Source organism: Pyrus communis, chromosome 3, assembly GCF_041283825.1.
Source record: "Pyrus communis isolate YQ-2024b chromosome 3, ASM4128382v1, whole genome shotgun sequence".
Classification (NCBI taxonomy): domain Eukaryota; kingdom Viridiplantae; phylum Streptophyta; class Magnoliopsida; order Rosales; family Rosaceae; genus Pyrus; species Pyrus communis.
Genome location: NC_142567.1, coordinates 25,292,552 through 25,317,433, shown reverse-complemented (window position 1 = coordinate 25,317,433; position 24,882 = coordinate 25,292,552). Strand labels below are relative to the sequence as shown.

The 24,882-nt window shown below is 36.9% G+C and overlaps 6 protein-coding genes and 1 non-coding gene across 8 annotated transcripts; 4 read left to right on the top strand and 3 right to left on the bottom strand.

Annotated features, from left to right (window-relative positions):
- Positions 1 to 330: 330 nt before the first annotated feature.
- On the bottom strand, positions 331 to 3,941 carry LOC137714940 (uncharacterized). The gene is made up of 5 exons (XM_068454102.2): positions 3,500 to 3,941; positions 3,089 to 3,385; positions 2,464 to 2,815; positions 1,152 to 1,262; positions 331 to 885 (listed from the first exon to the last, which is right to left on the bottom strand). The coding sequence occupies exons 1-5, from the start codon at positions 3,782 to 3,784 to the stop codon at positions 773 to 775; spliced, it is 1,158 nt and encodes a 385-aa protein (XP_068310203.2). The 5' UTR covers positions 3,785 to 3,941; the 3' UTR covers positions 331 to 772.
- A 3,618-nt stretch (positions 3,942 to 7,559) lies between these two features.
- On the top strand, positions 7,560 to 9,211 carry LOC137714941 (universal stress protein PHOS32). Its single transcript, XM_068454104.2, has 4 exons — positions 7,560 to 7,866; positions 7,991 to 8,100; positions 8,393 to 8,511; positions 8,938 to 9,211. Exons 1-4 carry the CDS (start codon positions 7,689 to 7,691, stop codon positions 9,017 to 9,019), a joined length of 489 nt encoding a protein of 162 aa, XP_068310205.2. The 5' UTR covers positions 7,560 to 7,688; the 3' UTR covers positions 9,020 to 9,211.
- A 929-nt stretch (positions 9,212 to 10,140) lies between these two features.
- TRNAD-GUC (transfer RNA aspartic acid (anticodon GUC)) lies at positions 10,141 to 10,212 on the top strand. The gene has a single exon. It is a non-coding gene; the product is annotated as a tRNA-Asp (tRNA).
- Positions 10,213 to 10,380: 168 nt separating this feature from the next.
- LOC137714942 (uncharacterized) lies at positions 10,381 to 11,111 on the top strand. The gene has a single exon (XM_068454105.2). The coding sequence runs from the start codon at positions 10,507 to 10,509 to the stop codon at positions 11,068 to 11,070; it is 564 nt and encodes a 187-aa protein (XP_068310206.2). The 5' UTR covers positions 10,381 to 10,506; the 3' UTR covers positions 11,071 to 11,111.
- A 677-nt stretch (positions 11,112 to 11,788) lies between these two features.
- On the top strand, positions 11,789 to 13,992 carry LOC137714252 (UDP-Glycosyltransferase superfamily protein). Its single transcript, XM_088691469.1, has 2 exons — positions 11,789 to 12,872; positions 13,212 to 13,992. The coding sequence occupies exons 1-2, from the start codon at positions 11,845 to 11,847 to the stop codon at positions 13,642 to 13,644; spliced, it is 1,461 nt and encodes a 486-aa protein (XP_088547595.1). The 5' UTR covers positions 11,789 to 11,844; the 3' UTR covers positions 13,645 to 13,992.
- A 56-nt stretch (positions 13,993 to 14,048) lies between these two features.
- On the bottom strand, positions 14,049 to 17,601 carry LOC137714943 (uncharacterized). Its single transcript, XM_068454106.2, has 6 exons — positions 16,529 to 17,601; positions 15,502 to 15,592; positions 14,973 to 15,139; positions 14,778 to 14,853; positions 14,622 to 14,683; positions 14,049 to 14,382 (listed from the first exon to the last, which is right to left on the bottom strand). Exons 1-5 carry the CDS (start codon positions 16,661 to 16,663, stop codon positions 14,667 to 14,669), a joined length of 486 nt encoding a protein of 161 aa, XP_068310207.2. The 5' UTR covers positions 16,664 to 17,601; the 3' UTR covers positions 14,049 to 14,382; positions 14,622 to 14,666.
- Positions 17,602 to 19,560: 1,959 nt separating this feature from the next.
- On the bottom strand, positions 19,561 to 24,009 carry LOC137714945 (protein THYLAKOID ASSEMBLY 8-like, chloroplastic). 2 transcript variants are annotated; one of them, XM_068454109.2, is made up of 3 exons: positions 21,408 to 24,009; positions 20,151 to 20,544; positions 19,561 to 19,735 (listed from the first exon to the last, which is right to left on the bottom strand). In XM_068454109.2, the coding sequence occupies exons 1-2, from the start codon at positions 21,783 to 21,785 to the stop codon at positions 20,152 to 20,154; spliced, it is 771 nt and encodes a 256-aa protein (XP_068310210.2). In that variant the 5' UTR covers positions 21,786 to 24,009; the 3' UTR covers positions 19,561 to 19,735; position 20,151. The 2 variants fall into 2 exon arrangements, with proteins under 2 accessions (XP_068310210.2, XP_068310211.2); XM_068454110.2 differs by lacking the exon at positions 19,561 to 19,735 and adding an exon at positions 19,774 to 20,035.
- Positions 24,010 to 24,882: the final 873 nt, after the last annotated feature.

Below are 24,882 nucleotides of genomic sequence, written 5' to 3'. Positions count from 1 at the left end.
GAAGAGCTTCCCACCCGTGAGCATAAACTAGATAGAGAGCTCCAAAAGCTATTCAAGGACAAACTAAACACCTAAATTATGAAGAAACCAATGCTTGAAATTAAACAAGCATTAGTTACCCCACAGGATGAAAGCTGAATTGGCACTGGGATTTATTAAAGGAGGCAGATTGTCTGCTCTTCTATTTGGATGCCCTTCCAATCCCCTTCTATTTTGTGCGGTCACGATTAAGCCACGTCAACATTTTATATTGATTTTTTTTATAGAGATAATAAGACAAAAAACAATAGGAATATAAAATGTTGACGTGACTTAACCGTGACCGCACAATTAAAAGGGGATGGGAATGACACCCAATTAGGAGGATAGACAATCTGCCTCCTTTATTAAAATACATCCTTTTACATCACAGTAGGGGTTCGCACAAGTGGTTACATCAACCAATCAAGGGCATCGTGCTGTATCTCCATTATATCAAACAATTCAAACTTATCGCTTATTCAAAATATACACTAAAAAAGGGGATGATATTCTTGAATCTGTATTACATATCTTAAGATTCCTCTTTACTAGATTCTTGAATCTGTATCTCAATTATGTCCAACTGACCGACTTCTTCTGTCTGTCATTTTCCTCTTTATTCTTTTCTTGGACTTTTTCTTCTTTTCTAAGAACAAAATGCCAAAACACACCGCCATATTTGAGAGCGAAAGATTGACAATATTAATGGTGGTGATTAATATTTAGGCATTGCATTAGCCAAAGCCGCACGTCAATATGTCCATTCTTGAGGCAGACCCATCTCCTTATGGTTCATGCACGGCACCGGCCGCGACTGATGCTTATTAGTTGAATGCATGTCTGCCCTACCACCCTTCAAATCATCTTAACCAAAAAAAGAAAAACAAGTTAGAGAGTAAGCCCAAAATTCATGAACAAACAAACTTACATATATATAGCAAAGTTTGTGCATATTTGTTTGAGATATTTTACGTGCGATGTTATATTATTGGATTGTCAATCTGAATCTTTTATTTAAATAATGATTCTGTTTAATTAACGACTTAGATTGACAAGATAACATACCACGCAAACTTTTATTCATGTAAAACCAAATAGTAATACAGATAAATGTTCGTTGATATGTGTACCATTTTGTGTAGAGAAACCAGAAGCATTAGGTCGAGGTAGGTCGCCAACTCTGTCAAAGTGAACTTTCAAGGCGTGCACTACCTTTGCGGGTATAAGAACCGGGGAACATCCTATACGTTGACAATAAAAACAGCCGAAATGTTAGTTTACAAAGATTGTGATAGTATTAGGTTCTTCCAATAATTAAGCAGTTAACGACAATTTACAACTTGATAATATAACATATGTAACAATTTGAGAAGAACCCAACTCAATATTTTTTAAAAATAATAATAATAAAATAAAATAAAATAAAGAACCCTTTTGCGTGTTCCAAATGATAAGGAGATGTTTCCGGATTAGTTGTTTTATTTATCTCTTAAACTCTACCTAAGAAATTAACAATAAACCAAAAAGAGAGAGAGTTTGCCAAAAGACCAAACCCCAATCAATTAGTGCACCATACATAAAGATTCCTTTTTACACCAGTCACTAGCTAAAACAATTTCGGCCACTACCTAATTTAGATTGGGAGCTAAAAGGAATCTTCAGAATAAATAACAGCTCAGCCCAATTTGGGATCGGAGACTGAAAGAATATAATTTAGAATAAAGTACTCCCAACCCAATTTGCTTCTTTTATAAGTTAGAAATTTAAATATAGTTTTTTTGCAAATAACGAGTTTGATATCATTTAGTGTGTATAAAAGGTGATAGATATAATAAATTTAAATAAAAGTCATTATTTATAAAATTTGATTTGATCATAAAACTCCTTACTTACCAATAAATAAAAAATAAAAAAAACTCAAAACATAATAGTAAGGAACAACTCAAATAGTTGTATTTAAGAAAAAGGAAAAGAACGTTTAATTTATGGACTAAAGAATCTTTAAATATCACAAAACCTCTTCTCAATTTGAGACTGGGGACTAGAAAAGAATCTTTAATTTAGGATAAGGAAGCCTATTATAGATCCAAAGTCAAACACCGAAAGATGTAACACCATAAGCAATCCGAATAATATCAATAAGAGATGGTTATCCACATGCCTATTTTTATTTCTCATATATTTTTAAATCTTTTACCATCAGATCGAATAAATTGAAGAAAGATTAATAACAAAAAATTAACAAAGTTTGTGAAAGGTAAAAATAAGTGATATTCCATTTCAAACCCATAAGGTGATATTCCATTTCAAACCCAACCACTCCAACGACTAGGAAACCGCAAGAAGTTGCTCCCAAATAAATCAATCACATAATGCTAAAAACCCTCAGACTCTAAAGCGACACCAAATTGGCAAATCAAAGGTTTAACTAATTATATGTACCTCTTTTATTGGGTGACTGTGAAGTGTTACCAATAACACACGGCAAAAATACTCCTGTCCCAGAAGATGACCCAATTTTCGAACTCGACCCGCCAAGGAAAACAGCCCTCACGGCCGGTCGTGCTTCCTGGTTAACCCATGGGTTTGAACCAGGCAATCCGAATTGTGTTGGAGACCTTGACGTTCCTCCATTAATTGACCCAATACAAGATCCTCCTTTCTTCAAGTGCTGATAATTATTAGGCTCATATTGCTCATGGCAAATATTGGCTTGTCTTCCTCTATTCCCTGATGATCCTTGTTTCCTTGAAATGTGCTCTTGCTTTTGCTTATAATTATAGGCTTCAAGTTTCTGTCAAAGGAAGGATATATTTGAGTAGGGTGTATATGTATTTGTAAAGGAAAAAAATTACTTTGTTATTTACTTTACTAAATCAGTAAGATATCAACGACAATGGATCATGTACAAAAGATTGGCTTAATTAATCACTCTAGAAAACTTATAAACGCAATAACAAGTGCACAATACATATACTATATATTAGTATCCGACACCAGCGAATCGCTCGAGAAACTTATTAACAGTAAAAAAAAAACTACCCAAAATTTAGTGTTTAATTATTACCTGAAAATCTTGGCTCTGACCGGAAGCTAGATCTTGCTTTGAGCAAAATCCAACACCTGGGTCTACTTTTGCACTTGCGTTTATTCCCTGAGGATGACGTGACCCTTCGTTGGTTGTAGTTGTATCTAACTTGTCCAACTTTCTTAAAACGTCGGCGTAGGTACACCTGTTCCAGGCTTTGTCTTTGCCTGGTGTTTCTGGTGGCGTTGGTTCAAGAGATGACCCTTCAGAGCTGCCATGGCAAGACCCCAACGGTGGCCACACTGAGTACTGTGGCCAACCAACAGAACCCAATAACTGAAAAAGAAGAAAACTCAAATCAATTAACCACATAATATTATCAACAATTTGTAGACAGGTGCCGATATCGCGCATATATATATGAGTACTGATTTTTAATTATGTGTTTACCTCTTGGTTTTTCTGAGAGCTAGTAGTTTTGGTTTTGTCGTGATCATCTTGAAGCATGTAGTTAGTCATCTGGCGAGTTAATTCGGCAACGTAATCGTCGTCCCCATCAGTAGTAGTCTCTGTCCACTGATCAGATGAAACAAGTTCAGAATCCTCAAGTGCTGAAGATGAAGAAGTTGAACTCAAATCTGATGAGCCAATAAATCCTTTGTAATTATAGTTAGCGGCTGCTTCACGAATATCCCAGGCCATGGTATCTGGTTTGGAGCACTCAAAATCCATCATGTTAATTAAGTACGAATCAACTTTTGTTTTAATTAATTAGCAGTAACGCTAATAAACTTGAACAAAAGATGATGGAGGTGAAGAACTGATCAGGTGGATTTTGTTGGAGAAGAAAGATCAAAGATCAATGTAATTATATGATCAAAAAGCACCTCAAGAAAGCTAGAATACGGGTCAAATTGTTTGCAAAGTGAGTTTGGGTGGGACCCGGAAGCTAATTAAGTGGGTCCAGTGTCACACTGTAGCTGGATGACTTGTTTGGTGTGTTGTGTTTTATAAGAGTTAGAGTTTGGTAGTTGGACAGTTTGCTCAGCTGTGCTATATATCCTCCTTCCATTCGTTAGATATATTTTGCGGTGGCCTATATCCACCGAATCCACCGTAAACCTAAATATCTTTAGTTATTGTGTGCTTATCATATTGCACATTCAAGTTCGGATTTTTTTCACTGTAATTTCGATAAATTAGTATAGAATCCTGATCTAACCACATAATATTGTTATTATGAAATTTCATACTCATCCATTACACATAACTATATAAATAAGTTTGCAAACAAATTTTCTGATAATTCTTTTAATACGAATTTGCTTAGCGATACTGTTATCATGTTCTTATTCAGTAAACTGTTTCTTCACATTTCTTCATTCAAATTGATAATATCTGAAACGGATTCTCAGTCTATTTATTAACGTGGTTAGAAGTGGTTAGGGTTGGTCTTTCATTACCACCAATATATATGGTTGAGGGTTGATGTGGGTTCAGTATTGACTGGTTCTATTATTTGGCCACCGCAGCATTTCTTTTCATTGTTTTTACCTCCGTGTTTTCTTCCAATTTTTCTTCAGTTGCTTGCGACGCGCACGACAAGTACGGTTCAACAATTGCATGGAGCGAGAGAGGCATAGCGAATTTGGGGTACCTCGACCTTATGATTTATAAATTTAGCCCACTTCTGCTGCCTAAATGAATCCGTACTTTCTAATCTTTATAATCGGCGATTATTCAACAATCCATTAGGTCATGGCCCACACTACTAAAACTTTTTGGCTGGTATATCGTATCAATTAAAGCCTTTGTATATAATTAAGTAGATCCAGCTAACAAGGTTGCCTTGCCCAACCCGATAACTTTCATTGTTGGGCTCTCTCCATTGGTGTCACTATTAAACCATGTGAGTTTCTACAGTGAGAGGTATTTGTGTTCATGGGTTGCGCGTGACCATGATAGTGTACTGATAACGTATTTCCACCGTGGTGAGATATATAGATATTGTGTAGTCATTACATGCATTGTCAATACGGTGAAATACACGGGTCATGCGCACAACCTATGTGCCCAAGTCAGAGAGAATTTCTCTAAATGAGATGTGTGTATAGAGTTGTTTGATCAAACTAAGTGCTAAAATATAAATAATTTACACTATACAAATGGGTCAAATTAACTCTCTATACACAGAATGACGCAGGTCAACAACACAAACAACAAGAAACAATTTCACAAGGATGATATAGCAACAATTGAACAATTAGATACAGCGATGATCAATCGTTGCCGTATAATGATCTATTGATCCAGGATGAAAGGGAAACTGCCGAGTTTAGTTTGGAATGCATTTGAAAATCAAATTTCCAGATCTGTGTGACCTTGATCTGGAGGAAAATTTGGAGAAAAACTATTTTAGTTTGAGAGGGGATTTGGATGAAGATAGGTGGACCAAATAATATTTTATTGAGATTTTTTTCTTGTTAAATACCTTTGGTTCGGACGATAGATGAATATTGGACCACAAAGAAGTTTCCATGTAGACGCATCCAATTTGGAAAGAAAAAGTAGATGAAGATGTAAACTCGAAACCTTCTATTACTTCAAGATTCAATGGTAATCCAAGAGAGAGATATAAATACGAATTCTTCTAATGAGCAATATTATAAATCCGGTTGAACATTAGCATTTGTCTCCCTTTGTCGAAACGATTGGATTGAACCAATACAAACGATTGGATTTGAAAAAATAACCTATAAATTCAAGGTATATTGAAAGTAAATGAGAATGATTTTTTATTTTGATGGGATTAGAAAAAAATTAGACATGAATCAAACTTCTCCCTGCTAATTCTCTCATTTTGGGGAGGTTGGAATAGATAACTTTTCTTCTTAAGTAATCATTTTCCTACCTCTAAGTTGTTCACATTTTTTTTAATTTCTTCACCAACATCCTTAAAAATAATTCGTGTAATTATCATTACATTATTAACATAGACTCATGTTTACTTAACATAAATGTGAAAAGAAAATATGAATCGTAGAGCTTAAAGTAGGAGAAGTAAGGAAAGGAAATTAGATCAACTAGCCCCTCGTTGATCAAATTCCTTATTTTTAGAATTACAGAATTTAAGGGAAAACTTGCACTTTTTTTATTTTTTAAGTGTAAGTAAACGCAGAGAAAAGTTAAGGAATGAAATCATTCATTTACCCATATTTTAGTACACACATGGACATCTAGAATCAAAATGATTCTAAACATGTCCAATTTCGAATGTCAAATTCTAATTCCTTGCGTGTATGATACTATGCCAACTTTGAGTTAGTCAAAACATTTAGCCTATGTTTTTGGATGAGGAAATTCCAAGTTCCAAGAGATTGAGCGCATCTAAAACAAAATGTTAGATGAAAGGGTTAGAAAAGCCTTCTCCATTAGAATTGCAAAAGTATATAATTGAAAGAAGCATTTACAAATATCTTACGCATACGTTTACAATGATACAACATTTTTAATAACGTTTATCTAACATTTATGGTCATTTTCTTACTAACTTGGCCTCAATCCTTTCGAGCTTAGAATTTCTCAGTTATGTCTTCACTTTATTACAAAGTGACATGGATTTAAAGTTGTAGACTAATCAGAAGAATAAAAATACAAAGAAAAGTTAGACAAGAAAACAAGGCGGTTTCAAACTTTCAAAGTTTCAAACCTTCTGGGAGATTATTCTCATTTATCTTCAGTCTCCACCCGAATTGTACTATATACACAGTTGCTTCATCAAGTGGACTGTTTGCTGAGATGTCTTGCTCAATATTCAATCAAAGGGCCGCTCTCTCAATCATTATCATTAAGGAATTGATCATATACCTTCACATAATACAGTTGCCAAGTTGCACCCGACGACAAACAGTCCCCAACACATAAAATAACAGATCATTATGTCAAGACTCATGAGTGAGATGTTCGCGACCAAAGTTTTGAACTGGGATTATCGTACTGTCACATAATATAATATATATATATATATATATATATATATATATATATAGACGGTAAATTATAATTCATGTTAAAAATTTACTTGTCATATAATGAGTTTATACTTTAAGATAAAATACTACATTCCGTAATATACAAGACTCTAATATTATGTGTCGGTATGACCAAATAGAACTTAAAGAGACAATTGTTTTGAGTCCCTTATTTTCTCAAGACATAGAAATGAACCAAATCCAGCCACATCCTCAGGATGTACAAATGAACCAAATCGAGCCAAAGTATTCACAACTCTATTTACTAAACGAACCTTACAGTGGCACACTCGCAGTTCATACAATTTGTTTGCTTATGCGAGTAACTTCAAAATTTGGGGTAAGCAATCAAACCACATAGTTTCTAACTTTTTACGCATGTGGCATGTGGCGTGGATTACAGATATACATCAAAATACAAGGCTCTGTTGACTTTAATATGCAAAGCCTAACTACCAAAAGTTCAACGCTCATATCTATCTACTAGTTTTTTTGCTATTGTACTCCTTGGTATTGCCATAAGTTGTTCAACTATCAAGTATCAAGGCTGAAGGCTTTCCAACATTGGTTTGTAATTCACTCTAATTGGTTTGGTGTTTTTCGATATCATGACAAGGGATAGGAAAATAGGGGTAGCCGTAGATTTCTCAAAAGGATGCAAGATTGCTCTAAAATGGGCCATCGATAATCTGAGCCATGAAAAGGGCGATACCTTGTATGTCATCCATGTCAAGGCCTCCCAAGGCGCAGAGAGTCGCAGCATTCTTTGGTCTTCAACCGGATCACGTACTCTACTATAATTTTCATGATCTTATTGCTTCAAAATTTTATCTTATTTATTCATTATATATAGTATTTTCTGTCTTATGATTTTGATTTGTTGAGCTTGTGATTGGATGTTTGTTTGCAGCTCTGATTCCGTTCACGGAGTTCCGCGAAAAATCGGTGATGGTGAAGTACGAGGTTGAGCTTGATGCAGAGGTCGTGGAGTTGCTTGAGACTGCGTCTAGGCAGAAACATGTATGTGTTGTTTCTGTATTCATCCCCACTTTAGTTAATGTAATTGCCAGACTATGAATTTGAACTATTAATTATGCTACTTCTTGTCAAAATCTGTGACTCGACAACAAATATATTTATCAAACAAAATAAACTTAAAACTTGACAGATATCTAACATATTATGTTAGACAGTTAGTCTGTTATCAAACGTAAAAACGAGAATTCAATTAACGAATGATCTTGGTAGATCATTTGACATGACACAATATCTGACTGTCTAATAAGAGGACATTTCCAATAATAATATATAGGTGACTGTCGTGGCGAAGCTCTACTGGGGAGATGCAAGAGAAAAACTTTGTGGGGCAGCTGAAGAACTAAAGCTTGACTGCTTGGTCATTGGCAGCAGGGGCCTTGGTACCATCCAAAGGTAAATTAACATAGAACCATACATTAGTATACGCTACTACAGAAAAGTGTTTTTTCAACGAAAGCTTATTCGTTGCACAAAGAGAAATTTCGTCGCTTGAAAATGAGCGACGAAAATTCCGTCACCCCACTGTATTCGGACAAAGTTTGAGACACAAACCTTTGCGCGAAAAATCTTTATATTTCGTCACACAATAGACTTTGCAAGATGAAATTTAGATCTGAAAAACTTCGTCTTGTGAAACTTATCACGACGGACATACTTTGTTGCTCGAAACTTTAGGCAACGAAAAATAATCCATCGTTAAAAAATAAGGTGACTCGTGAAACCTATAGTGACGCAAACACTTGATGCTCCATATTAATTAGAATCATAATTCACAGTATTAACCTTGGTATACATTTATTTTTGTTGAATATATGTTAGGGTGCTGCTGGGAAGTGTGTCCAGCTACGTTATGGCAAATGCAAAGTGCCCCGTTACCGTTGTCAAGGATCATAGTGTTTGATTGGATGTTGAATTGCTTGTAGCAAAATGTTAATTTTATTAATGCAAAGTCCAAGGATGTGTTCAATAATTTAATCTTTGTTTGTATGAAACTACGCATTGCTGTATCCAGTTTGGATAATGATTTGAATTATGTGTGTGGTTCCCTATTTTCATTTAGTTATATTTATAAAGAATGCTTTTGATGTGTGAAGTGCAAAATTAGCCCTAAAACATGAGAAACCTCATCATGCTAAATTATGATTAATTTTCCCAAATCAAACAAGAGACGACAATGAATACTTATCTACTTTGAAGGAAAATTCTTAAAAACCTAATCCCTTTTTTCTCCCATTTTTTCTCTCCAACTATGTGACACTCAATATTGTACACTACATTAGATTGGAAAGCAAAATTATATAGACCATCTTTTTCTACCACATTAGTGTGTCATTTCATATGGCAAGTGATGTGTACAAGTCGCGTCAATTAATGAATTTATGTCATTAGTTATTGGTTGTAAACATCACTTGTCGCATGAGATGATACACTAATGTGGTATAAAAATGTAATCTCCCTAACATTACTCTTATATCGATGGCCTCTTTATTTGAGTGACACTATTTTGGTTGTCAAACCTAATCCCTTGGATAAATATATATATGGTTGGCTTATTTTTTTTTTTTTTGTCAAACGATAGAAATTATATGGATTCTCCTAATAAACATTTACATCTTCAGCAACAGGATTAAATGCCCATTTGGAAAATAACAGATCCCATTTATGCGTACCTCCAACTTTTGCTACATATATGTTTGGCCTTTTAGTCGGCCTAAAGTGTTCAGATATTTTCTTATGCCAATTGCCAAGGGGTTATAGTTGCTAGTTTTATCATATGGATACTTTTAGACGCTCAATATTAGAGAACTTTGAGCAATTAATTATGAAGAGAAAGATTGCAAGCATAAAGATGATCCACTCAAGCAGCATGCACGTGACTAGAGATTCAAATAAGTTAATCACTACGGCTTCTTAATTTGTTGTTCTATCAATTAAACTTAATAACTTGAGTTAATTCAGACATTTTCCCAAAAGTAAAAGCTGATTTATAATATCTTTTATATGTTAATCCAATATCAACAAGTCGTTGTAGTATAGTGGTAAGTATTCCCGCCTGTCACGCGGGTGACCCGGGTTCGATCCCCGGCAACGGCGTATCACTTTTGCTTTTCCTTATTTTTACTTATGTCTTTCTCCACAACTTTCAAACTCTCACATGTCTTTTGCTTGTATCCCCTTCCAAGTTCCTTGCCTGAAAAAGCACGCTACCCACATAAACACACACGCTAAACCCCCGATTCCAAATTTCAATCTTCTAAACCACTCTACAATCATCAACACACCCAAAAAAATTCCCATTAAATCACAAAAAAAGAACCAAAAAAAAAAAATGTTTTCTCCCTTTTCTTTTCCACCACCTACACCGCCACCAAACCCACGAATCCGGCAATGTCCGCTGCGTCACGGTGCTGTCCAATATCCACCACTCGCATCCACATCATGGCCTTAGACGGAATCGTCAATGTCAATTCACTCTTCTCATTCGCCCTCTTCGTCGGCCTAGCGTTTTACCCGACCACCGACCCCGCCGACATGCTCATCGGCTCCAACACGGCCTGCGCCGCTGGAGCCTCCTCCGCCGAGGGCCTCATTGCCTTCCACGTGTACTCCTTCAGCTCCTTCCTTTTCTCCAGTCTCGTTGCCTTGGCCCTCAAGCAAGCCATCAAGATCAGCAGAGACATTGGGGAGGACAATGGCGACGGCAGCTCAGTCTCCCACATAGGTCATGTGAACCGGGTGGCTTTGCGGGTCGGGACGCTGGTTTCAGCGTTCTTCTCGGTTTCGGGTTGTGGGTTTTTGGTGGTGGCGCTGGTGGAGTTGGTTCAGATCAAATTGGGGAGGTTGGGTTGTGGGAGTCTGTACACTTTGGCTGCAATTGGTCCTCTGGTGACTTTGGTTCCTCTAGCTCTTGTTATATATGTTTTTCTTGTGCTACAAGCTTTTACTAGATAGAAAAGTATTATCAATAAAAAAAGGAAGTTAAAATTGTACAATTTCTTTGCATCTTTAATCATATTTATAAATTGCATGTACATAAATTTAGTATGCAGAACATCATTTTGAAAAAATCTCAGTTGTGATCAATTACATTAACCAATAGATTGATACATGTGATTATTTAGGGTGTAGTATCTTCCTTTAGAGTTTCGATTTTGGGTTCTAAGTATGAAGTTGTGAACCAATTTGAGCTTAGAATCCTAATTCTAAGCTTAAAATTGTGAGTTTAGGTTTGATTATCAAGGGTATAGAATCGCCTTTTAAATTTTTGGTTTTAGGTTTTAAGTACCAAGCAGATTCAATTCGGGAATAGAGCTCTAAGTTTAAGCTTTAAATGACGATTTTAAACACTAAAACAAGCAACCAAGATTGGGTAAAAATGAAGTTTTCTCAACGCGTCCGTACCATCGCATTGTGTGGACTAATGTTAAGTAAAAAGTACATTAAAGTTGGTGTTTATGTGAATTTACTAAGGATTAAAATTTGGATAAGTAGGATAATAATATTAATTTATGAAGTCAATGGATGTTGCTTGTTTTACAAGGTTCGTTAATTCTTCATAAACAATCTATCGAGATTGGCAATTTTTATAGAAACTGCTTCTCTTGAACTTGTAGCTTTGTGCATGCCCCTGTGCAAATACCATTTGAATCAGAAACAGAGGAAAAACATCTCATTTCGTCACTTTTCCAAATTTTGGTATAGTTGTTTTTCTTGCATACTTCTTCCATGGCAAAGGATTCAGTTACTCTGCTCAATTTTCGTGGTCTTTGCGGCATCGTTTCGCTGTTTTGTGTCTGTTCATTATTCTCATTCATTTACTGGTACAGTTACCATAGTCCATGCTACTCTCTATACCCAAAAATGGAGCTGAACCGAAACCAAATCAACGACCTTCTTGCATTCCCTTCAGCATGGAACCAGCTTGCTTTTTCCTCAAAGCCGCCTCCGAAGCTTCTTAAAATCGCTCTGTTTGTCAAGAAATGGCCTCATAAATCTCAAGCAGGAGGGCTGGAACGGCACGCCTTGACCCTCCACCTTGCCCTTGCCAAAAGAGGTCATGAGCTTCACATCTTTACCGCTTCTCCTTCTTCGAATTCCTCCTTTCCAAGGTACGCGACAAGAAATTTGTATTTTCACCTCTCGAAACCAACAGCTGCTGGTTATCTGGACCAAGCTGTGGTTTGGAAGATGTTTCAAACTCAAAACTCAACAGGAAAGCCTTTTGATGTGATCCACACGGAAAGCGTTGGCCTCCTGCACACTCGATCGCGTAACCAGACAAATCTGGCTGTTTCTTGGCATGGGATTGCATATGAAACTATACATTCGGACATCATACAAGAGCTTTTGCGGAGCCACGAAGAACCACAAGGGTATGCATTGACTGAAAGAATTATGAAGGCTGTTGAAGAGGTGAGGTTTTTCCCCAGTTATGCTCACCACGTTGCTACCAGTGACCATGTCGGAGATGTACTCAAGAGGATTTACATGATCCCTGATGATCGAGTTCACATTATTCTTAACGGCGTTGATGAGGAGATTTTCAGGCCAGACATTGCCAAGGGGGAGGATTTTAAGAGAAAGTTTGGGGTGCTGGAATCTAAGACTTTAGTTCTGGGAATGGCTGGGAGGTTGGTGAGGGATAAAGGGCATCCGCTGATGTTCGAGGCATTGAAGCAAATGCTCCAGGAAAATGATGCATTTAGGCAAACTGTTGTTGTTCTGGTTGCTGGAAATGGTCCTTGGGGTGCAAGGTGATGAAATTGAGGTTCCACCATAAAACCAATTGGCAATATGGGGAGTAGCCCAAGACCATATAAGCACATAGCAAACCTTGTCCCTCACCAATGTGGGACAACTCTCAACACGCCCCCGCACGTGTGGCGGATTTTCAAGCCTACACGTGGACAACAACTGGGTGACGTGGAGCGCGTGTGGCCGTTTGGCTTCACACGAGGACAACCCGCTCTGATACCATGATGAAATTGAGGTTCCACCATAAAACCAATTGGCAATATGGGGAGTAGCCCAAGACCATATAAGCACATAGCAAACCTTGTCCCTCACCAATGTGGGACAACTCTCAACACAAGGTACAGAGATCTCGGAGAAAATATACTAGTTTTGGGGCCACTGGAACAAGCTCAACTTGCTGAGTTCTACAACGCAATTGATATTTTCGTGAACCCGACTCTTCGCGCTCAGGGATTGGATCATACGTTATTGGAGGCAATGCTCTCCGGGAAGCCTGTAATGGCAACGAGGCTTGCCAGCATTACTGGCTCTGTGGTTGTTGGTACAGAAGTGGGATATACATTTTCGCCAACAATAGCTTCACTAAAGAAGATCCTCTATAGAGTTTGGAGTGATGGCAGAGGAGATTTGAAGCAGAAAGGCCAGGCAGCAAGGCAGAGAGGCTTGCAATTGTTCACTGCTACGAAAATGGCGGCTGCTTACGAAAGACTTTTCCTCTGCATATCCAATGATGAGAAAAGTGCGGAGAACTATTGTCAATATAATCTCTAGTCCCTGAGACTGATCGTGGCATCATCTTGTCACCGGATTTTCAGCGTCAGAAGCAAAACTTTTCTAACAAAGAATCGGCATAAGGATAAAAGGCGATATAGGATTGGAGCTGTGTCCCGTTGTGGTTGAGAATCCAACTCTGGACTAGGCGAGATAGGGTTGAAACTGTATCTTGTTGTGGTTGAGAATCCAACTCTGGACTAGAGCTGTAAGTGTCTTTTAACAATTTCTATATACATTAAATTGGCTGATTAGCCAAGTTTCTTATGACAATTTGTTCTCTGCTAAAATTCCATGTATCGTCTAAATATTAAGAACGAACAAGGTTCAATTTTGCTTGACCGGCAACTATGAACACTTTTAATGGAATGGAGATGCATTTACTCTTCAGGAAACCATAGATGTATCATAATCTTAAAACACATTTCATAAGAAACCGTACTCACTTCAAGCGTATCTATGTTCACAATGAAAGAGCAAGAGGCTCATATCCTTCGCCTGTGAGTCATCCACAGGCTTTAATTTAACAGAAAAAAGAAAGAAAAAGAACTTCCAAAACTATACACTGAAACAAAATCCAGCGGAGAACCATCATCTTGATAAAAAGTCCAATGAAACAGTTGCCATACCGACATAAAAGTTTGCTCTTCATGTCCAGCATCTTTCGCAACCAATGCGCACCTCAGCCGCTTATTTATATTACGCCTTCATACTTAAAAACCCAGGCCTAGTGAATTCCTGCAAAATGGAAATAGATAAGATCTTATTACATCAGCTACTTACGTGTCTCGCGTGATATCTTCACATTATGCCAGGCTTCGTGAATTTGTATAAATTGACAAGAGGAAAATAGAGATTGCGATTATTTATCATATGAAAGAGAAACGCAATGCTAAAAGACTTTTGATTTAATTAAAGTGTTGAAACAATAAGAGAATCTATTTCGAGAAAAAGGATCTAAGAGTGAATGAACATACCTAGAAAAATAGATGAGAATTCCTACGGCCAGGGAAGGCAAGGTCCTAATAATAGAGCGAACCTGCAGAACCGCAAGTCAGAAGTCCAGACACCGATCTACTCTACAACGTAGATCAAATTATTAATACTACTAATTTCATCTCCAATATCAGTACCTTGCCACCAATTTCCTCGGGCAGCACTGTTCGAGTTGATTCCATTTGGATCATCTTCTCCCCCATCTTTCTTGAACTAATTCAGTCACAAATAACAAACAGAATCAGTTTCTCATATCGTCTAATCCTCTAATCATGCTGATAACGTCAGTATATGTCTACATATTATGTGATTGTCAACTTATCAAGACTCACTATAGGATAGGATCCAGAGGCATGGGTACTTGGGGACTGGGAATACACCTCTTGCCCACCATAGTAAATAGATGAACTTAGATGACATGGTTCTGCTCTTTCTTCCTGAAGAACTGAACTCCGGTCCTTGTTGAGTAAGCTATAGTGTGCACCTTCGCCACTTATAGCTATATATTTCGAGAAAAATGCAAAGGCCGAGGCAATAAGCTTTAAAAACAAAGTTCAATATCCAACATCAAGAGGTTGTAGAGCATTGCAAAATAAACGTACTATAATCTATATACATTCAACAAGATTTCTTCCAGTTAGGAGTAATACGAGAAATTCCACATTAAATAGTCATATGCCACTTACCACAGAAAAAGTGAGATATGAGAAATGAGATTAATTAAGCATAAGTTATTCCATTTAAAAGTTTGTTAGTCGGAAACTTTAGACATGGTACAAAATCAACGCTAGGTTCGCTTTCAAAAAAGTATGAACACAAAAATAAAGAAACTAAAATCAGCATAATACAACCCTGCAGTACCTTGCTTGGAGTTCCATGCATGATTTCCCAAGGACGACTGCTTCTGCCAATATTCTGTCAGCTCAGAGCTTGAAGAGTTCCTCCCAACCACCTTAAAATTACGTAAAAAGTCATACACAAGAGCATATATATATCCAACAGAAGATTTAGTCTGTGTTTCTTAACGACCAAAGAGACTTTCACTTGACAGAACACTGACAAGCAAAGATGTACAATGGGCCGGACCGAGCTGGTCTTTTGCTGGCCTGGGGAAATTTTTAATTGTGACGGGAATACGGATGGTACATCACGTGTTTTTATGTAAGTGGTGGAAAATTTTACTTTTTAGGTTATTAATTTTTTAACACATATAATCCACCATTTGTATAGTGACACGTGGTGTACCACGTGTACTGATCACATTGAAAAATCTCTCGCCGGCCTGCATCCTTCAAAAGATCAGTCCGCTTAAAGACGGCCAGTTGTACACCTCCATTAACAATCACCCCCGTTTTTCCGTCCACTGAACTAGAGAATAATGCTATACAAAAGAACTATGAGTACTATGAGGAAAAAAGTGCTTTTTGTTTTGGGTTGTCAGCTCTCCCCCATTTTGGAAAAACTTAACCAACAAATATGCTCTGATCCCAAATCAACGTCAAAAAACCATAAAACTTTTTCTTTCCCACTTTTGGTATTTCTCTGCCAGATTTTACTTTTCCTTGCTAAGCAATTTTCAGTTCACTATTATAAAGTCAAGAAATTTATAAAACTTTATAATAACAAAGCATATGCATGCACCCAATAAAGAAAATCCCTGGTAACCAAAATCCATCCTTTCCCAATTTCTAATGTTAAATCAAGTTAAGTGCTAGACCAGTGTGCTCTTCTTCTGCACTTAAGTTCGATTGTCCCTCTCAGTTGTTTATAATAAATTAGATTGGAATATCACTCCGAATCAAAATAATAAAAAAAAAACATTTAAATCAACCTTACACAAAAAGTAGAGAGCATAAATATATGAAAGCAGTAGAAGAATCATATGTACCTGTGATGGAGGTGGGAAAATGGAAGCAAAAATCCCAGTAGAAGACTTGGGGGGAGACTCCCTGTCCTTGGCACCAAAAAGATCAGCAGTCAATGAGGAACCTGAATTGCCTTGATTCTTATTGTTACTCTCCATTTCTTACTTCCTTTCTCTCTCTAAGTCAACCAAAAAAACCCAACTCCGGAAAAAAGCACTCTGCAAAAAAGCAGCTGCCAAGAGAAAAACCCAGTTAAAGAAACAAAGCAGATCAGATTTGCAGAGGAATGAAGAAAGAAGAGAGAGAGCACGTGATGAAGATGATGCCACCCGGTATCCAAAACCCAAAATTTATATTGGCACTTGTTCTACGAAAGACGGCACTGCAGGTAGTGCCGCCCATGTCCCATCATCACCCTAAGAAAAAGCAATCCTCTTTCCGTTTCCATGCAACCAAAGATTTGTTTCTCTTTTCATCACGAAAGATTTGGAACTTGCCCTATTGTTTTCCTCGCTATAATCATCTTTCTCCCCACACAAACGTAACGGATAAGTGCCACATGGGCTCCACTCGTCTTGCCAAGTGGACGTATCACGTAGTGCCACATTTTTTCAGAATGGATAATATATAGAACGGTTGCAAATCGTAGGACTACATTTGGAGACGATCGAAAGCTTTTGCCTCGTCCTAATGCTAACTCATTAACGTATCTGTACCACCTACTCATAGTAGACGTGACACAACTTATTTAGCCGGCAGTGTAAATCTTCTCGACACCTATGTTTAAATCCCTCCTCCCATGGAGAAAGAAATTTTTATAAAGACACCATATGGTTAGACTTGTCGGGCACCCAAGTTTTCCTCGATGTTACGAGTGGAGAAGATTAACCAAAAACTAGAAAGATTTGAATGATTAAGAGAGAGATAGTGAGCTAGAAAATGAGCCTACACCGCATTTCTTTTTTCTTAATTTAGATTAGATTAATTAAAATATGATCGAAATTTTCAACCCTCATACTAACTGTGAAATATCTGATTGGTATTGAGACTCGATGTCTAGACTCGATTTTTATTTCATCTCCCCCAATGGCCCCCCGTTGTGTGATTATATTTTGTGGGATATATAAGTTGAAGACTTCAAGTGAGGGATAGGAGAAATGAATCCAGATGCTTCTGATCCCACAAAGTGGATAACTAGATAAGCTTTGCTCTGTTGGATATGCTTCAAGTAGTGCATGGGCCAACATTCTCTTACCTATTCATATCAAGCCACCAACCCCCTAGTGTTATGTAGGACCATATATAGCTTATTCACATGTAGAAAATCTTCAAATAAAATATTGACCGTATATTTAGTCGTTCATTCATCCTGTTCATTCTAGATTTCATAGTTATTACGTGATTTGCCTACAGTATTTCACAATAAAAACGAAAGTCTTGCAATAGATATTTAAAAGATCTTGAGGACTATAACATCAAAACAGGCTATCCACTCGCTGCGTCCAACCTCCACACATGCTTCCATCTCAAGTTCGTGAGGATGTGCGAAGTCATATTACTATATTTGTACTACACAGGCAAGATATTCCAGAACGATGAGATGCCATGACCTAGAAAAAGAGCAGATTGTGTGAACCCGTATTATATATGCAATTTTGTTTGGATATGGGTTTGGTTTGGCGTGGGACTTCTTGTACTAAGTGGGATGCTTACGACAAAGTTGGTACAATTATTGGTTTGAAATAATATGAATTTGAACAGGTTTTGATGATTAAGTTTAAATCTTGATGTGTCACTTTTGCTTAATATAGGTCGGTTGGATGCTAGGAAAATCTCTTTTAAAGTGGAACTCTTCATAAATTCTCTATCACATCATGTTTTTGACACAATATTTTATAATGTTGACATGAGAATTGTGCAGAAAACATGATGTAACAGAGTCTATGTAGAGTCCTACTTTTGAGAGAGTCTCCTTAGCATTTCTTTTTCTTTAGCAAAAATTCTCAATCTTTTGATCATTGACGGTGGCAGAGAGTCCACAGAGGATCTCACTTTGAGAAAGCCTCCTTAGTATTTCTCAACCAAGGAAAACTCGGTGCCACCTCATGTTTTTAGCACAATGTTTTATAATATTAGTACGAGAATTGATGTTATACTGTGAGATGATAAAGAGTCCATAAATAATCTCACTTTGAAAAAACCTCATTTGTAGTGAAGACACTAATCCCAACTGATAATCTTTATCTTTACTACTATAAAGCCAACACAAAGTCATCATATATTAATATTAACCTCCCACTAAGTATACAATAACAATTTAAAGTAAATGAGTAAAAGTGCAAAATAAAAGTAGCGTTGTCACTTTACTTTGAATAGAAGGGTTAGAAATATGAATTATTCTCATTCGAATGTCCACTTGCAATAAAAGAATCAAAGACAGTTGGAATTCACCTGGGATTAGGATTGGCATGACGAGAAACACTAAGGAGACTCTTTCAAAAGTGGAACTCTTCATGAATTTTCTTTGTCATCTCATGTTTTTGTTATAATGTTTATATTGTTGGCACGAGAATTAACATTAAACTGTGAAGTGGTGGAGAGTCCATAGAGAGTCCTACTTTGATATAATCTCTTTAGCATTAACATCAAAATGTAATGGGTCAAATAAAATGTGATGGGTCATTCTTGGTTTTTGAGGAATAAGACTTGGGGAACTTTTATATTCCATCTTTTTCGGTTCCCCTTCTCATCGTGCAATGTTGCACAATGATGGGAATCGTCTCCTTTCTAGTTCAACCTTTAATATCAACTTTACTGAAAATCAACCAAATAAAATATCATTAACTGTTCATTTAACTTTTTTAAAATTTAAGTGTTCAACTAAATAACAATAATCTATATCATTAGATGACTAAACGATTTAGGATTTGATTGATTTCTACCAAAGTTGACCTTTAAAGGGGGACTTCGAAAATAATGGTGATCATCGTACAACATTGTAGGATGAAAAGGAGAGCCAGATGAGAAGGAGAGCCAAAAAAGTGAAACGAGAATGTTCAAATGAGAAAGTAACAATCTTCAAAAAATTGTAAATCAATGTTTTTCTTAGCAAAGAGCTCTTACTAGACAATTACATTACCTTAGAAAGCCCACTTTGAATTCAGTGAGGCCCAATCGAGTTTAAACCCGACCCAAAACCAAGTCATTGCTGCCAAGTATTACTGCAGCCTCTTAATTTCGGAGATTAGCAGTGCCAAGATACAAAGGGTGCAAAAAAACAATCAATCATATACATGCTCATCTATGTCAACACAGACAGGTCAAAAATTCACACGCCTCCAAGAACATTTACAAAATATGAAAAGTTCCGTTCCAAGAACTCCGATCTTCGATACTTTAAAAAGAAGGAACAATTTTACATGTCATTTTATGGGATAAACCACCTAAAGGTTTTACCAGGCAATCCATCATCCTATAATCGGTTCGGATACAACGACCCCCTCCAATGAAGAGAAAGAAAAATTCAAGCCCTGAAACCAAATAAATTTTAATCGGGACGATGAAATCGATATAACATCTGTGGGGTGAGAAGCGCGTGCTAATTCTACAACAGATAGAAGTAGGAGCAAAGCATAGAATGCAGACCTCAGCCGCGCATGCCAAATATCTCTTCTGGGGGATCGTACACATGCTGTTCGGGAAACAGCTCCTCGAAGTCTTGCTTGACTCTGTTTCTCAAGAGGGGATGTGGCAGAAGTCCCTTCAACAAAATCCGGAACGGCAGCTCCTCCGGTGGATCTGGAGACTGCTTCATGTCCTCATATATGTTCATCGCATCTGCTGGACAACCAGAGTTCAAAAAACCCCTGATAACTTCTGTATATGTTTGAGAATCAGGAAATAGATCCTCCATTTTCATGCTGTCCCACAGTAGCATAACATCCTCCATTTTCTTAGATCTTGCCAATGCAATAATCAAGTCCTTGTACAGATAGACATCCGGTTTGTACCAGTCTTGCCTTCGAATCACGTTAAATACCTGAAAATTCACCGAGTCGCTTGTAATTCCAATAAACAAACACATATGTTCATTGCATATGCATTTAAACAGAAATAAAGATGGTGCAGTCCAGAAGGAATTTCATTTCAAATAACGGTCTAAATCCAATTTTCCTCTTGGGTATTCTGATAAACAAGTCTGCAAAACCACAGCATACCTGTATTGTGGTTTTGCATTTAACACAGAAAACAATTAAATTTGAAAACACCATTGTGTATTTGAAGAGTTGGGTTTCAACCTGACTTCTTGAAGGAAATAATAAATCAGCAATTCAAAATCAAATTAGTCTTGTTTTTCACAAATTCAAACGGGAAATATGGCAGTGAATGTTAATATGGTCGTCTGGACTCTAGAGAAATCGAGAAAGAGATTTCGGCATATCACCATTACTAGCTATTTCAAAATCCACTGAGCTATTATAGCACCTATAACTACAAGTGAAAAAATGCCCGTTTTGAGTCAAAGATGGATTTGGCCACGAAAACCACGTCACTCTGTTCACGCTTTACCATACAATATGAACACAGGAATACCTAGAAATACTTACACGAAAGCTATGCATTTCTCCTAATACTATTAAACATACTGACAAAGCATATTTGAAGGTGCCCACGAGCGCACATAGAGCCAGGCATTCAATCAAACACATTGCGTGCAACCCACTGATCCCCTTTTTAGCAACAATCATAAACTAGCAACAGCTAAGTGGTTTCACACAGCACAAATTCAACACCGCGAGTAAAAATTTCACAACAACCCAGAAGATTAAATGCAAAAAAAAAAAAAAAAAAAAAAAAAAAAAAAAAAAAAAATCTCAAAATTTAATCACAGAAATTCGATACCTTAATTGCCAAAGCAACTTCTTCCTGGCGCTCGAGCTCCGTGAGCACAGCAATCATATCCATCTTCAGAAGCCTCAAAACGTGGGTCTTGACAAACTTCCCAAGCTTCTCTTCGTCGTCCTTGAATCGTTTCAAACCCGAGATTACGAAAAGCGCTTCTTTGCCAATCAGCTTCTTGCCCCTCCAGAGCGGTCCTCTGGGCCTCCCGTCGTGATACAGCTTGAACCCAAAAATGGGTCTCCATGATTTGATTTCGAGCTCTGGAATTGGGGAGTTTAGAAGCAATGGGGTCGTTTTGATTGGTGTTGTTTTTAGGTTTTGAATGAGTATCGAGGAGAAAAATGATGACTTTGATCGCGAAAATGCGCGAGTCGCCATTGGAGGTGTGATGAAGGGGACGAGTTGGTCGGTGAGTGTGAGATTGATGAAGGGTTTGTTTGGGAAATGAGAAATTATGGCTTCTCCTTGTTTTGGAGAGGGGTTAGGCGCAGGGGTTTTGGCGTAGGGGTTTACATCGCAGGTAGAAACCTTCTTATGAAAAATAAGGGTTTAATGTAATTCTTGTTGTAATTTATTTATTTTGCTACAAATGGTATATTCACACTAATCCACAAAATTTGAATCTAAAATCTTTCATTTGTAAATGAAATAAAAATACTACTAGACCTAAGTGGCAAAATCTTATTGTAATTAGTTTCTTTTCTTTTTCATTGGTTGGATTCCTCTTGGTCTCAAAATTGGTCTTGGCCATGTGGCAATCGGGTCGAGGATTTCAAGATCTCTTAGCCCTTCTAGTTTGTGTAGCTGGCATGCCAACTCGCAGTTTAAGGCCGAGCGAGTAAAGAGAAGTTGGTGATTTTACTTGCGCTTTGTTTTAACTTCTTTCAAATGTGATTGTGGACCAAGGAAGAAACCCATCTCGTCCGTAGGTTTTCCATAGCTTGTTACAAGGACTTTTGAATTTGCATTAGATGGACGTTGAGATGGTTATTATTTGTGTAGACATGATGAGTGAATGAATGGGTGGAAGTGAATTTGGTAAATCATATGGTGAGATGGAATGTATGGGGAGGTGCATGGCATCAACTCAAACGAACTAGCCAAATGGTCGAATTGATAAGTAATACGTTACAATAGTCTGCAAAATGAATTGCGAGAAATTTAAATGCACGTTAAGTGCGAGAAAAATAAAATTGCTCAGTGCAAGAAAATAATTTGCAGGGATTGGAAACTAATTTGAAATAGAAAACTATATAGGGCTACATTATGAATAGAAAAATAAGATAAGCGGGGTGCTGAGAAATTAAAATGATAAGTTAATTTTTTTTTTTTTTTTTTTTTTTTTTTTTTTTCAATATACAGCTTAAATCAGTCTTGATAATATTATCCTATTTTAACACACATAACCCACCATTTATGTAGGGACAAATGATGTACCACCTCGTGTGACGATTACACTAAAAAATCTCTTCAGAAAGACAAGCAACAGAAAAGAAAGCACAAGAACAACCGAACATGAAAAACGATGCCAACGATAAAACCGTCGTTGGAGAGAGATGCACAAAGGAATTTTCGAGCCCTCGTCCAATGACAGACTCTCGTCAATAAAAAATCTCAGGTCATCTTCATCACTTAGCTCCACCGGTTGGGTTGGTAGTTTTGATGCATATGCTGTCGTTATTATGATCTTGTATTCACTGGCATCTACCTCAAGAATACAATACAGTCTCTGCACAAGTTCTTCATATATAATGCTGTCTGAAACCATAATTCCTTTCGTTTTACCACCAATGTATGTAGAATTGCTCCACTTCCCATCATAGTTAACCAAAAGTCTAAGCTCATTCATTTTCCTGAAGATGCATGGAAAAAATTAGTTAGCAAGAAAGTAGATATAAACTGATTAAATGAACCAGAATTTAGACTAAACGTAGAACGATTGATAAAATAAGCCCTAGCCGTAGGGGGAGGATGATCCTCCTTCCTCCTCTCTCATTTTTGTTCTTGTGGTTTATTTTATTTTATTTTTTTGTTAGTCATTTTGTTGTAAATTAAGAGTCCATTGTGATGACTTAATATGAGCCATGCTCAATTTTGGGTATTTTATTACCTTCCAATTTAATCCTTCTTTCAAAACTCTTCCTCTAAACTTTTTCTTTCTTCTCTCTAAATCTAGTGCTATATACGATGATGCTTTTGGAGGATTCCGGCTATCTACTCAAACGTGACCATTGTCGTCAGGTAAGCAACCTTGTGATTTATGCGATGTAGTTTGTGTGGTTTTTGACAAATTCCAACCTAATTTTGGACTATATTTAATGGAAAACAAGAGACTTTCATTTTCATCGTCGATCATGATCATCATCAGTCACCTTGGAAGATGAGGATGATGAGCAATAAACCAGAAGTCCAAAAAGTGGACGGAAATGGACTGAAAATAGCTTGAATGCCTCGGCCCTTTTTTCGACTTCTCGAAAACGTGTGCTTTCACGTTGGCTTGGCTTCAAACTTGGACTAGGGACTTCAGGTAGTTGTGTATTGGCTTCTAAAACCTTCCAAAACCTTGTAACTCGAGTTGGAGCTCCGAATTGGACTTTCAAAACTCAGTTGTTTTTCAATCTGTTTGTATGGATGGACTCGTGGGGATTAGGGGAATACGATGGTGGTGATTTGATGTTCGATCTATAATGTTTGATGATGGTGTTTGTGTTGTGCAGAGAGAAGGGAGAGACACGGCTTTGAGAGAGAATGAGAAGATGAGAGATAAGAGTGTCTGAATAATAGGGAGAATGGAATGTCTGATTGGTATAAAAAAAATAAAAAAATAAAAAATTTAAGGAATGATTGATGATAGAAATAATGGGATGAGATCGTGGGGTAGATATAGTGGATTTCTGACCAATTTCTAAAGTTGGAAAGGATCCTACTTTCATGATTTGGAAATACAGAAACCTAACGCATTAATACACTAACACAGCTCCCTAAAACCGCATAATTAGTAAACTTGTGTACAATCTTACTTGTTGTTAACATACTTTAATTAAACGTAATTTCTTTGTTACAAACTCGGTTCGAGTTTAGTTCGCGTTCATGCGTCCATAATAACGAGTACTATTTAAATACGATAATACGAAAAATAAACTAAAAGCAAAATAACAACATCCACATCATGTTTCACTTTGCCAATAAGGGTATAACCGTCATTTCATATATTTAGGAAAGAAATTACATAGAAAATTAAGAACGGATCGTCACATTTACCGAAACAAGAAAAAATGGAAGAAATTTATTGTTTTACCTTACAGTTTAGAATTTTGGTTCCTCTAAAAGACCCCAAACGATATTTTTACTCATTAAGTATTTCTTTTTTCACAATTTTCGAAATACTTGTCGCTTCATTATGAAGAATACCAAGTATTTGGTATTTGGTCTAAATAATAGTAATTTAGATCAAATACTTGTAAATGAGAGGTTT

Bases quoted from the DNA above. Each gene is read 5' to 3' on its own strand.
- LOC137714940 (XM_068454102.2), bottom strand. From the start codon at position 3,784: ATGATGGATTTTGAGTGCTCCAAACCAGATACCATGGCCTGGGATATT. The intron at 2,816-3,088 runs GTAATAATTAAA...TTCCTTTGACAG, and splicing joins GTCAGAGCCAAGATTTTCAG to AAACTTGAAGCCTATAATTA. The intron at 1,263-2,463 runs GTACATATAATT...GTCAACGTATAG, and splicing joins ACAGTCACCCAATAAAAGAG to GATGTTCCCCGGTTCTTATA.
- LOC137714941 (XM_068454104.2), top strand. From the start codon at position 7,689: ATGACAAGGGATAGGAAAATAGGGGTAGCCGTAGATTTCTCAAAAGGA. The intron at 8,101-8,392 runs GTATGTGTTGTT...AATAATATATAG, and splicing joins CTGCGTCTAGGCAGAAACAT to GTGACTGTCGTGGCGAAGCT. The intron at 8,512-8,937 runs GTAAATTAACAT...AATATATGTTAG, and splicing joins GGCCTTGGTACCATCCAAAG to GGTGCTGCTGGGAAGTGTGT.
- LOC137714942 (XM_068454105.2), top strand. From the start codon at position 10,507: ATGTCCGCTGCGTCACGGTGCTGTCCAATATCCACCACTCGCATCCAC.
- LOC137714252 (XM_088691469.1), top strand. From the start codon at position 11,845: ATGGCAAAGGATTCAGTTACTCTGCTCAATTTTCGTGGTCTTTGCGGC. The intron at 12,873-13,211 runs GTGATGAAATTG...TCTCAACACAAG, and splicing joins AATGGTCCTTGGGGTGCAAG to GTACAGAGATCTCGGAGAAA.
- LOC137714943 (XM_068454106.2), bottom strand. From the start codon at position 16,663: ATGGAGAGTAACAATAAGAATCAAGGCAATTCAGGTTCCTCATTGACT. The intron at 15,140-15,501 runs GTACTGCAGGGT...CGAAATATATAG, and splicing joins TGCATGGAACTCCAAGCAAG to CTATAAGTGGCGAAGGTGCA. The intron at 14,854-14,972 runs GTGAGTCTTGAT...TGACTGAATTAG, and splicing joins CCTCTGGATCCTATCCTATA to TTCAAGAAAGATGGGGGAGA.
- LOC137714945 (XM_068454109.2), bottom strand. From the start codon at position 21,785: ATGGCGACTCGCGCATTTTCGCGATCAAAGTCATCATTTTTCTCCTCG. The intron at 20,545-21,407 runs GTATCGAATTTC...GTGAATTTTCAG, and splicing joins AAGTTGCTTTGGCAATTAAG to GTATTTAACGTGATTCGAAG.